The sequence below is a fragment of the Miniopterus natalensis genome, chromosome 17 (genome assembly GCF_054644295.1).
Source record: "Miniopterus natalensis isolate mMinNat1 chromosome 17, mMinNat1.hap1, whole genome shotgun sequence".
In the NCBI taxonomy this organism is placed as follows: domain Eukaryota; kingdom Metazoa; phylum Chordata; class Mammalia; order Chiroptera; family Miniopteridae; genus Miniopterus; species Miniopterus natalensis.
The window spans coordinates 22,143,843-22,156,532 of record NC_142097.1 but is presented as its reverse complement, the minus strand read 5'-3'; the positions used below and the strand labels follow the sequence as shown (position 1 = coordinate 22,156,532).

The following is a 12,690-nucleotide window of genomic DNA, read 5'->3' as shown; positions in this document are numbered from 1 at the left end:
ATCCCCTTCCATTTGATGAACTCTCTTACCATTTCCAAGTGTGGTGGGCAGGTACAGCAGAGATAGATAATTCTTTTTATCAGAAGTGGCCCAAAGGGGTTAATAAAATTGTCCAAGATCCTACAGAAAGTAAGTGGCAGAACCCAGATACCAAAGGTTGTCTCCTTCCCACCCCCAGGCCTGCAGACTAGAATCCCAATGTTTTTTCGGCTATATAGTATAGTCTGTTCCATAAAAAAACCATCGATCGCACTGCCATGTAGCTGTTCACACATCTGCCTCCCCTACTGGACAGACAGCATTCCTTGAGGGTAGTGCTTTGTCCAGGCCTATCTCCAAGCCCACAATGCCTGGCAGAGGTTCTGTCATTTACAGGCTTAAATACTGCACTAGGATTACTTAAATTTCATAAAATCAGGTCTTTGGACCAGGCACTCTCCAAGGTTCCTTTTGCCCTGTGAGTCTGAGATTACTAAACTAACGTTTAAAGGGTTCTGGAAACCAGGTGACCTGGATCCTGGTTCCACCTGTAATGAAAACTGTGGTATGACCTTGGATAAGTCTGTTTCCCATCCGTGGACCTCACTTTCCACACTCTGAAAGGAAGACTTGTGTGGGCGCTAAGGTCCTTCCATTCTTGCTGTCTCTAATAATCTCCACACGCCTAGGGCTCCCCATCACCCTAGCAAAGTCCTCCCCAGGGCCGATGCGCTCACCTTCAGCCAGTCCCCGTAGTGCACGTAGCCCCCGATGTAGGCAGCGTAGGTGCTAATGGCCAGCTGGAGTGCGGCCCCCAGCGCAAACCAGCGCCGCTTCACGCCGAAGGACATGAAGCTAGCGCACAGCACGGCTGCCCCCATGTCGAAATATAAGTAGGGCACTGGAATGTCGGGCTTCCTGCAAGCCGGGAGGGGGTAAGCAACGAGGTCAGAATGAAAAGGGGAGAAAAGCCTTGAGGCCCCTTGAGTTCCCGCCAGCTCCACTGCTTCCCTAAACCGGAGTCCCCTCTTATGACCATGACCCCCGCACTATGCTCGATGCCCACCTTCCTCCGAACCAGCGCTCCTAACAAGTCCGAGATCCCAATTCCTCCCAGCCCAGGGGCCCACTTCTTCCCCACCTCACCGCATCCCTGTTCCTGGGACGCGCCGTACTGCCTCCCACCGCGGGGGCCCGCTCACCGGCGCGCCTCGGCCCTCTCGGCGTACAGCATGAGCTGGCTGAAGCAACCCCAGAAGGGGCAGCGTGTGAGCAACACGGAGCCCAACTGCATGAGCAGCTGCAATATCCATCGTCGCGAACCCACCTTCGACGCCATCTTGGGGAAGGGCAGTCCGCTACGGCCTCAACCGGGTCAGGGAGGCCGGCGCTGGGGGTGCGACACGTAACTTCCGGTCTTGCGGGGTTTGTTTTTAACCCTTCCGTCGGGAAACAAGCTTCTTGTTCTGTAGTTCTGGACAGATGTCCCAGCAACAGAGTTCAGCCTTTCCCTCGGCCCATGGAGGCTTACAGCCCCCTCTCTGTAGCTGAAAAATTGAAAACTAGACTAAAGGAACAGTTGAGTTCAGGACATGAGAAGCCCCGAGTCATAACTTAATGAAGCGAACTAGTCTTTGAATGCTAGACCTGGGCTCCGTTCCTAACGCCAACCCTAATTGTTACTTTGCTCATATCGGCTACACTTTCCAAGATTAATCTGTGAAATGAAAAGGACATCTACCTTAGGGTTGTTGTGAGATTTAAATGTGGCAGTGTTGGTTCTAGCACATAGTAGGGGTTCAATAAACGTACATACTCAAGCCCGAGGAAATCCTGTTTCTGTTTAAATTCAAAGGAAGGGGTTCTCCCTAAGAGTCACCTGTAGAGAAGTCTGGTCTTGGTCTGCCATTCCTGTGTCCCCTAAGAGAGAAATGTGATGTGGGAACATGGGACATCTCAAATCAGTTCATTTTTTTTCAGTTCCCATACTCTCATTCTAGCCTAAACTACCATCTTTTTGTGGGTTTAACTGCAGCAGGCCATTTAATTCAGGTTTCTATTTCCCTTGGGGAAAAAAGGGGGCTCATGTACAAACAGCATTTCTGACAATGTGACTTAAAAATTCCCAATCAGCCCTAGCTGGTTTGGCTCAGTGACGAGGGCATCAGCCTGCAGATTGAAGGGTCCTGAGTTCAATTCCAGCCAAGGGCATGCACCTCGGTTGCAGGCTCCATGGCTGGGGCACATGCAACCAATTGATGTGTCTCTTTCACATCAATGTTTCTCTCTCTTCTCCTTCCACTCTCTCTGAAAAGCAGTGGAAAAAAAATATATTCTGGTGAGGATTTTAAAAATAAAATTCCCAATCAGCCAGTGAAAGCTAGACAACAAAACACCTTTTCACATCTAACTTTTTACAGTCATTAGGATAAAGTTTGGGTATATTAGAAAGAATATGAGAGAGGGATATAGCCATGCAAAAAAAACTAGGGAATGAAATAGTGTAGGTGTATGGTGGGGGCAAGGGATTGGGGGGGGGGGGTAGGATCTCCAGGCAAGGGGAATGAGAAAAAGCCTGGATTAAAGGTAATTTTGCCTACCTTCCCTGCCCACCAGTGACAATCACATGAGGTAAGTTTTCATCACCATAATACAAGCACACAGTACAGAATAAACTTTCCAATTGTCTATTTTTCTAATCTCCTCACTCATCCCTGATTCAAATGGAACAAGATACACAACCTTGGGAAGGAGCTAAGGTGTTGAGGACCAGGAATGGGATCATGTATGTCCATAAAATAGTTTTAGGAGCCTGCCCAGGTTGTGTCAGCTGGAACAATCCCCTACCCCAGACCATCCCCATCATAACTTTTAATCACCATCTTCTAATTAAGTCCACAAAAGTGATGCCAGGGACATGTATGAGGGGGAAGGAGAAAAGGATTAATGAAGTTTTCTCCCTTGGTACCCATTCCATCCCAATTCCCTCTGGTGTTCAGTCTTTCTACCTTTTGTTACCCTCTCCCCAGAGGGGTACTGAGGACAAGGGGCCAAATCCCTATTTCTAAGGCTGGGAAAAATGCTAGCTAGCATTGTGCTAGATCACAAGAGGTAAATAAGTAGGGGGTCCTAACACCTGAAATGAACACAGCCATTTGTCCCTCCTCCCACCACCTCTGCCTGGACAGACAAGTCCATAAAACTTTTGAGGAACACCCCTTTTCCTCTTCCACAGCTCTATTTGCTCTCCCCAATCTGGCTGACTCAACTTCACTCTACAGCACCCCCTACCTCTCCAGAGGGCTCCCCTGCTCCTCTGAGCTCCCCCCCCCCAACTGCACTTGCATTCAGCCATGACTACAGCCACAGCCAAGATGACTAGCATGGTGCCCATGATACCCATCCAGCACAGTAGCTGTCTCTGACAGAGCCCAACCTTCACGCTGCTCAGTACTGCCCCCCCACCAGCCTCCCAGGTCCAGCACAAGTTAGGTTGCCTAGGTCAGCCACATGCAAGTGCCACAGACAGTCCAGCTTCCCGAAGCCCGCTCAGGTCACAGTCGCATACCCAGAGATTATTGGACAGCAGCAGCCATGTGCATGCTGTCCAGATGCCCACCATCACCTTGAACTCGAGGTGCTGCAGCCTGTTGCCTACTAGAGAGAGGAGACCCAGCACCTGTAGGGCTGCAAAGGCCTCAGCCTCCAGTTTGCTGATGTCATTCCCAGCGAGAGGACCTCCAAGCCTCGCATGGTGGCCAGGGCTGCATCCCCAACTTGCTGCAGCTGGTTCCCAGCCAGTGAAAGTCAGCAAGAGCCACTGTAGGCAGAAGAGGCCCCTGAGCCTGGCTGTGGCTCAGGTCAAGCTGTTTCAGGTTCCCCAGGCCCCATAGGCTGCAGGGGTCCAGGGTGGCAAGCAGGTTGTGAGAGAGGTCCAGGTGGAACAAAGAGCCCAGGGTGGCCAAAAAGCCCATGGACAGGTGGACCAGCTGGTTGTAGCTGAGGTCCAGCCATTCCAGGAAACCCAGGCCCCCCAGTGCTCCACCAGCCAGATCCCATAGGACATTGTGAGAAAGCAGCAGCATTGGCAGGCCCCACAGGCCCTGGAAGGAGCCTGTGGCATGTAGCTGGATTACTGTGGCTCAACTCTTAAGAGCCACTCGGTCAGGAAGCCTGGGAGGGAGGCTGAGCAGGTGGAGGTCCCCAGTCCACCACGTAGCCTATGGCTGGGCAGGTGCATGGTACTGTGTATGCTGCCACCAGATTCCCAAGCAAGGCTGATGCCATTATTGTGGCCATAGCCACTGCGAGGAAGGAGTGGCCACACCTACCCCCTGAGGGGCTAGGGCAAGGATGGCCTCAGGCACTCATGGATAGGGAGACCTTTATGCTTCATTCCTCCAGAACCCTGGGCAAACATGGGAGCTAGGAGAGAAAAATAAAAGCAGATACCATTCACGGGTCTTCTCACTTTCTGGCCCCCCAATGTGGTCTCAAGGAATCTCCCCTCCATTCCCCATGATTTTACCTGCTACCTAGGTTCTGGCAAGAGCCAACTCAGCTGGAGACCCCAGCATCCTGGATCCCCCACTCCCAGCCACCTCTCATTCCCTTATTCCTACTAGAATGAAAAGCAATCAGGCCCTACCTGGTTTTGCTCAGTAGTTAGAGCGTCAGCCTGTAGACTGAAGGGTCCTGGGTTTGATTCTAGCCAAGGGCACGTACCTTGGTTTCAGGCTCAATCCCCAGCCCCTGTGGGGTGCATGCAGGAGGCAACCAATTGATGTTTCTCTCTTACACTGATGTTTCTCTCTCTCCCTTCCACTCTCTCTGAAAAGTAATGGAAAAAATATCCTCAGGTGTGGATTAAAAAAAAAAAAAAAAGCAATCAGGGAAGATGGCCTTTCTAACCCTCCAAATCCCTTTTCCACTCCAACTTCGTACCTCACCTCACTTATTTCTCACACAGCTCCAGCAGAAATGCCTTCTCCTATCTGCTGGATAGAGTCCTAACTAGATCCTGGCCTAATCTAGCCACTGAGGTCAAGGCCTTAGGCCTCAGAAGCCCAACGCACTCACCTATATTCTTGGCACCACATGCTGAATGCAGCCCCAGCCAGGAATGGCGGTGGAAAGAATCTCAGCTTTTGTTACCTGCCCTCTTGGCCTCAGGCCAGAGCCCCACCCCCAAAGCAGTAAAGATCTCAGCTCCCAGGGAAGCCATGGCCCTGAGGGTGGGAGACATAGGTTGAGGACACCTCCAAGATCTTATGGTCATATCCAGAAAGCAGGACCCTGCCCTGTTCTAAGAACAGATCCACCCCCCTCCCCTTTCTCCCTTCTGGAACCCCACACTCTGCTCTATTTTATATCAGGATGGCTCCCCTTGGAGCCAGGTGTCTCATCTTTCATTCTATACTACCTGCCTAATAAATCTGCCATCATCTATAATTCACCTAGGTCTTGTCTAGACACAAAGGAAGGGAATGCTCTCTTGTTCTCACTAGTCCAAAGGTCAAAATACTCCACTCCGGCTTTCAAAGAGTACCTAGCATCTCCTTCTGAAACAGAGAGGGCTCTGGGAGCAGAGGGGTCTGTACCCAGTGCTTTTGCCTGGCCATAGGAGGCCAAACAAGTTACTTTCTATGTTCCCAAGTGGGCTCATTAGCTCCACACAGCAAATTCTTAAAAGAATAATGGCATTTGGAAGAGATGGTTACTAAGGGCCAAGCATCTCATTAAAGGCTTCATTTAATCCTCAACTGAGACACTCATTTTACAGATGAGGAAACTGATGCTAGGCAAAGCCAGGCAAGTTGCCAAGTCATACTGCTAATTAGTAGCAAAGATGAAATCTGACAGACAACTCAGGCCTGTCTGAATCCAGCCATGTTCCTAACCACTAAGCTACAGTGCCCCAAAGACTGGGCCACTGTCCCCCATCCCAGCCAAACGACCCTCTAAGAAATCATAATCTACAGATTGTCCCCTGAATGGGAAGAGCAGAATGGGGTCCACCACCAACCTAGGATATGAATCTGAGCCTTTAGCTGATCAGACTTGTGCTCCTTTGAATTAATTCAAGTACTCTGGTTCAGCAAACTATACTGGAAAAACTTGAAGAATCACTGCCAATAATCTTTGAGAAAACATTACAAACAGAAGGTTGCCAGAGACTTGAGCAAAAGTTCCAATTTTCAAGTGAGAGAAGCAAGTGTAACAATTAATAAAATTCAAAAAGGGCTGACTGAACATGCTGACCAGTTACCTAAACATGATGACCACTAGGTGCTCACATGACTCTACTAAAAATCAGTGATTCTCATACAATCTGATTTCTTTTAACAGGGTTACTGGATGGCTGTCACAGGCGAACATCTGGATCTTATTAAAGTCTCTCACGATATCCCTTTGGAAGACAGTTTATAAAAACTGGAACTAACAAAACATTGGGAAGGATAACTAGCATATTATAGAATTGAGATTTGTAAAAAGCTCTTAATAGGCTGGAATAGTTGGCTAAAAGTAAGCCATTTAACTGAAGATAAGACAGCTCCCGGTCACATCTGCCGGTTTAGTAACTCCTGTGCTCCTCACCTAAGGGCTGCCAGGAAAAGGAAACATCCTAAAGTACAAGTACTAGCTTGCAGGAGACCTGAGACTAGTCTAGCCACAGTTCTAGAAATGAGCAGCTACTTGGAGGACAAAAGGGCACAAAACAGCTGTCACATATTGCTTCTCAAAGCAGTAAGCTTCTCATCAATCAAAGGGCTCAAGTAGGGGCAGTCTGTGGGAGCTATTTAAACTGGGAGGCTGGACTATTTCACATGAGCTCCAAGATCCCTGGCATCTCTGAGTGCTGGGATACTTGCGCTGAGCCTCCCATACCACACCTGGGCCAGCCCCGGCACTGGAGGCATCCTATATTTTTGCACACTGTTCACATACTGACTCCTGGATTTACATGGCTGCACGTCTTTCCTATAGCCAGCACAGGGGGCATAACAAACAGCAAGACATCAGAAAGCCTAATCGGAACAATAACCGAAGTATATTTGATGACAGCATCCATCTGTAGGGGTGAATTTCCATCACTATATTACTCCCTTCCAAATACCCTCAACTGAAATCCCTTCTCCCTCTATACAGATCTGATGAACACCCTGGTTGTACCCAACTATTCACCTGCTGTGTCTGCACCCAAGTCACTCAACACAAGTAACACAAAGTCACACAATGGCCACCTGGCTAGCTGCACCCTAAATGCACAAGCACACCTCTCTAAAAGGAACTCAACAATCTTATGTACTTCCCTTGCGTGTTTACTGAGCCACAGGACACATCCTCCCTCACCCTCACCTCCCTGCCAAATCTACAAACTCACCTTCCACTGTACTACTGTCTTCTCCTTCCTTCCTCTTTACAGTGAAGGAAGAGCCCCCTCCTATCAGAGGCCAAAACATCTACTGTGGCCATGAATCTCATCCCCCATTTTTGTAGAGTTCATGACAAGGTAATGACTAAGTGTGTAGCTTCGGACCAGTCCTCTCTTCTGAATTCCAGGCTCACCCTCCAGCTGCCCAGCTGCCATCTGCTCTTCAGTGTTTCATCAGCAAGACAAAATGGCAAAACAGTACTTAGTTTTTCCACAAACCTCTTCCTCTCCCATTGTTCATCATCCACCGAGAAGTCATTCTTAGTTCCTCTTTCCCTCACCACCTTGCCCTCACATCCAATACATCAGCAAGTCCTATCAGTCCTGCAATCACTTCTGTCAACACCATCTCTTGCCTAGACTACTACAACCGCCTCTTAACACAAGTCTTCCTGCTTCCACTTTTGCCACCTAACATCAGGTTAAATCCCTTGACAGCTTAACACCCTCCAACAGCTCCCCACTGTGCCAAGAACAGATTCCAGTCCCTTCAATGGCTACAAGGCCCTGCATGAAGTGGCTCCTGCCCACTTCTCTATCCTGCTGACTAGGCTTCAGCCACCTATCTCCTAGAGATTCCTAAACATCCCAAGCTCTTGTCAACCTCGTATCTAGCACTGACTATTCCTTCTACCCGAGCACTCTTTGCTGTCACCTTGTTCTTCAAATTTCAGCTTAAATCACATCTCAGAGGCCATCCCAGCATATTCTCTTTAAAACAGTACACAAACCTTCCTATAGCAAAGCATAAGCAACTACTTCAAGCCAGAGACCAGAATAAAGGGGGCCCGATTAGAAAAGTAAACCACTTGTTAGTACCTCCACTGAAGATTACCTGTTGCAATCAGCCCCAGAATGATTGGTTGGGGAAAAGGGAGAAGAGGTTACTTGAGAAGTCACTAGAAATATGCCTTACCCTCACCTCACCAGTTCAGGAAGAAACTTTGTTCCACTTTAGACTTGTCAAAAAAATTGAAAATTAAAGGAAAATGAGACAGGGAGGCCTCAGTCTGACCAGCCTTGGTCCCAGTTGCCCGCATCTGCTCTGGAGAAATCAGGGGCAAGCCCAGCTGCTTCTCAAGCTGGAACGAGGTACACCTTCCTTCCCATCTCCTCCTATGACCTTTATTGGTCCCTTGTCCTCTTTCCAAACTTGACTTCAAGCTTTCTTCAAAACCCAGTCAGTACTGGATCACATCTTACCTTGGCTCAGGCAACTCAGTTATTAAACTGATGACTTTCAAAACTTTACCTTCAGTCTTACCTCAATGGTTGGGTGCTGGAGAACAATACAAAAATGTGTAAGTCACAACCTTTGCCTTCGAGCCCCAAATTCCCCATTAGGCCACTAAAGATAAACCTAAACAAGTAACTATAATACAAATTATTCATGCCACATGACATGATATAAACAAGTTACAGGAATCACTTTCCGTTTTAATTGTCAAGGATGGCTTCAGAGGTGGCTCTGAAGCAAGGCATTGTAGGAAAGACATAGAAGACAGAATTACTGAGGTTGCACATAACCTCAGAGATCACCCAGCCTCATATCTTTTATATATAACACATCTAACATGCCAACAGATTATAGAGTGCACTTTGTGGGCCAAGGATGAGAAAACGAGTTGACAAGTTTCTTTTGACATTGTGAAGTGCACTGCATTTTCAGAAATGCAAAGGACAGAAGCGTCTTAGAACCTAGAGGACATGAAAGATGTTAACAATGTCTTAGGTGGCAGATGGAAAATGTTTGCCTTATTTTCTAATTTTCCTGTAATAAGCCATGTAAGAACATAAAAGAACTTGTTCTGAAACTTTATAACCTAGCAGCAGCCCATCACCAGTGGATGGCATCCCTTTTTCACCTGTAAGATACTTCATGGTGTTAAACCCCTGAAGTTTAGGCAATACAGGCTTGATGATTTCAAGTTTCTTAAAAGGGAATTCTCTGGCACCCACAGCTTGCAGCAGTGATGGGAAAACAAATCCACCACCTAAACAATGATCATCTTCCAACTGAGATGACCAGTCCCCGTTCCCACACTCTTGTCCCTACCACTCATCTTGTACATTGTAGCTTCTAACATCATACATTCTCACCACAGTATCCTCCGTCAACAGGACAGTAGGTGCTAGTTCAGTATATGACTGAAAACCCTCTACTCCTTCTTTAACCAGCATATCTTATGGAAGAACAGATTTATTTATTTGTTAATCCTCGCCCGAGGTTTTTTCCCATTGATTTTTTTTTTTTAGAAAGGGGGGGGAGAAACATGGATGAGAGAGACACATCGATTGCTTGCCTCCCACATGCACCCTAACCGGGGCCAGGGATTGAACCTGCAACCCAGGTACGTACTCTTGACCAGGATCTGAACCCACGACCCTTTGGTGCATGAGCTGACGCTCTAAACACTGAGCAACACCAGCCAGGAAGAACAGATTTTGACACATTCTTAGCTTCAAAAGTGTTAAGGAACCTTTACCCTGTATCAGTGGTTCCCAGGTAGGAGCCCCTGAACCAATATTGACATGTTCGAGCAACTTTCAAAATTTTAAAACACTAATCAGTAATGAGCTGCTCAACTTGAACGGCAGATTCAGTATCAACTCAGTGTGGGAAGACTGTTTATACCAAACAAACTGGATGTTCTAAACAGCAGTAAACCCAAAGGCATATGTAGCAATGAGGAGGTAATCGGGTGCTGGGGTATAGAAGTGTGTGTATTTGGAGAGGAAGGAGAATGTCTCAAGGCCAAGGAGACAGTACAAAACTACCTGTACGTTTCATCACAAATGGAAGACTTCTGGCACCACACTCTTCAACAGTCCAATGTTCTTTCAATCATAAGGGGGCAATTTCGGCCACTCGCCTGTCTCCTCTGTATCCCACCCTAAACCTGGCAAACAAATGTGAGTAGTACACATGCCAATAGTTTGGAAACTCACAAAGCAGTAGTGGGACCCCACAGGTTTTGTTCCAGCTCTGCCACCACAGGTAGCAGTGGTACTCTCAATACGTCCCTCACCCCAATGGAGCTCACTGCCCTTCTTTCTGCAAAATGAGCAATTTTCAAATTATAATCAAAGAAATTCTTCAGGGGCTCCAGGGAAGGGGTAGGGGTAAGATTTGTGAGAGGCTGAGAGGACAGGGCTCTGACACCCCTACCCCTGCCCAAACATTTTACATATTAGTCTCATTTAAAACGCCATCTAAACAGACTTCTAAAACAAAGTTGAAGCCTCTGGAAATCATCTCATCCAATCTCATTTCAGACTTCACCATCATAGGACCAATAGAACATTTATATTATTTAGAGCATCTTCTAAGTATTAGGCATTTTCAATATCTTTCTTAACCCTTCACACCAATTCTAGGAGATGGGTATTAGTTCCGTTATTTACAGTTGGAGAAACAATGGTGCAGACAGGTGAAATGACTTATCTACAATACAAAGTGAGGAAATAAAGATGTGGACCCTGGCCAGTGTGGCGCAGTTGGGGTGTCATCCCATACACCAAAGGTGGCGGGTTCGATTCCCAGTCAGGGCACACAGCCAGGTTGCAGGTTCGATTCCCGGTCTGGGTGCATGTGAGAGGCAGCTGATCAATGTTTCTCTCTTTCCCTTCCCCTCTCTCTAAAAATCAATTTTAAAAAATTGAATTTAAAAAAAAGATGTAAGGATGTGAACTGAAGCCCGTTATTCTACACCTCACTGCCTGTCTTTCCCACCACACTAACTCTCTCTCTTGAACTACTTAAAGTTCCCCCTCATCACTTCATAAATTAAAACCAGAGTCAAAAGTGCTTCCTACCAGAAACAGTACTGTCTCCCACTCACAGATCTAGGGACTAACAGGACGTGATAACACAGGAGATGTGGCAGCGCCTCCCCTGGGCTTGCTATTTCCCACTAATTATCTTCACCCCTTTAATCATACCTCTTAGGTTCTCTAGATCTTGCAAGGTCTCTTCTTGTTTCCCTTTTACCTTCTCCAGAAGTCTACATTTCCATGCATACTAAATCAAAGGAATGGTACTTTAAGTTCTGGCCAATGGCAGGTGAATATGAAAGTTTACTTCTCAGTCTTCTCTCATTTTTCCTCTAAACAGTCCTGTTACAAATGGTTTAATGCATGTACCATTTATTCTCCTACTCCACTTACACACAGCTCCCAATCCTGGATGCCCTTCTTAAATTACACACTTTGTACCGTATTTCTGGATGAGTTCTCAAGGAGTAGAGGAGAGAGGGTATAGAGTAGGAAGCAAAGAAACTAAAGGGAAAAGTCAAATCAAGCACACATATTCTCAGATCCTCTCCCTCTGGGGCCTCTAAAGCACACACAAACCCGAGACATGAGTGATGGTTAAAAAAATTTGGGTTTTTATTGTTTTTGCTAAACAACACTAAAAAAAATTTCATTTTGAAGGCAGGGCTTGAATTATTTAATTTTGATCCATTTATTTAATTAAAAAAAAAAAGGAAAGGGGAAAGAGATCATGGCCAAAAAAATAGTAGTTAACCCCCACCCCACCCCCAAAGCTCTAGCCAGTCACATGAGCATCACCCACATCCCACTCAGTGCCCAATACTCAAAGGGTAGCACACTCTGCCCCACTGGACCACCCTGAAGGCATGGAGCAACGGGTGCCAGTTTTGGCTCTCAGCAGGTTATTCAAACCAGACAAACTGGTGGGCTAAAGTCCAGAACTCTTTCCAGGTTTTCTGCCCATCGGCTGAGCACATACAAACTGTCATAAGCTTGTAAAATTTAAAGAGAGTGGGCATGGGCATAAGAGTAGGAGGTTAGCAGAAGAGAAACTATAGGTAACCCAAGTTTTCTCCTGGGCTGGTGACTCTGAATTCGCACGCAAAGAGAGGTCGGGATAGGTGGACTCCAGGTTTCTCATAAAGAATATCATCCCTCAAAGAGGAGCTGAGATGTGCCATGCAAAATAGTTCCGCAGAGGACACTGGAGAAAAGGGCGGCTGACACTCTCATCTAGGAGACAGGAGAGTGGTGAGGAGATTCTTCTAGTACCATGAAGACAAAAGGCAGAAGGAGAATCCTGAAGTTTCAGCCAAATGTGAGACTGATATACACATAAAGACTAAAAGCCATCAGGAACCCTCAAAGCCAATTCCCATCTGCATACGCTGTGAACTAAGTCAAGTTAGTTGCCTGGCTATGGGTGGTGGGGAGGGCAACACATTTTTATTTTCAGAGGGATGAGGTGGGAAGAGTGGCCATGATCTAGTAAAAAGAGACCT

General features: G+C 47.0%; 1 protein-coding gene across 5 annotated transcripts in view; it reads right to left on the bottom strand.

Moving 5' to 3' along the window:
* LOC107528901 (transmembrane protein 101) overlaps positions 1-11,447 on the bottom strand; it is a 42,048-nt gene extending 30,601 nt beyond the window's left edge. For 2 of the 5 annotated variants that reach the window (XM_087826074.1, XM_087826075.1), the window contains exons 1-2: positions 1,182-11,447; positions 717-897 (exon numbers count right to left, since the gene is read on the bottom strand). In XM_087826074.1, coding sequence (XP_087682200.1) covers positions 717-897; positions 1,182-1,318 — 318 coding nt within the window. In that variant the 5' untranslated portion in view covers positions 1,319-11,447. Of the gene's footprint in view, positions 1-29; positions 691-716; positions 898-1,181 lie in introns of those variants that run through there. The other 3 variants (XM_016202112.2, XM_016202114.2, XM_016202113.2) reach the window with 3 other exon arrangements.
* Positions 11,448-12,690: the final 1,243 nt, after the last annotated feature.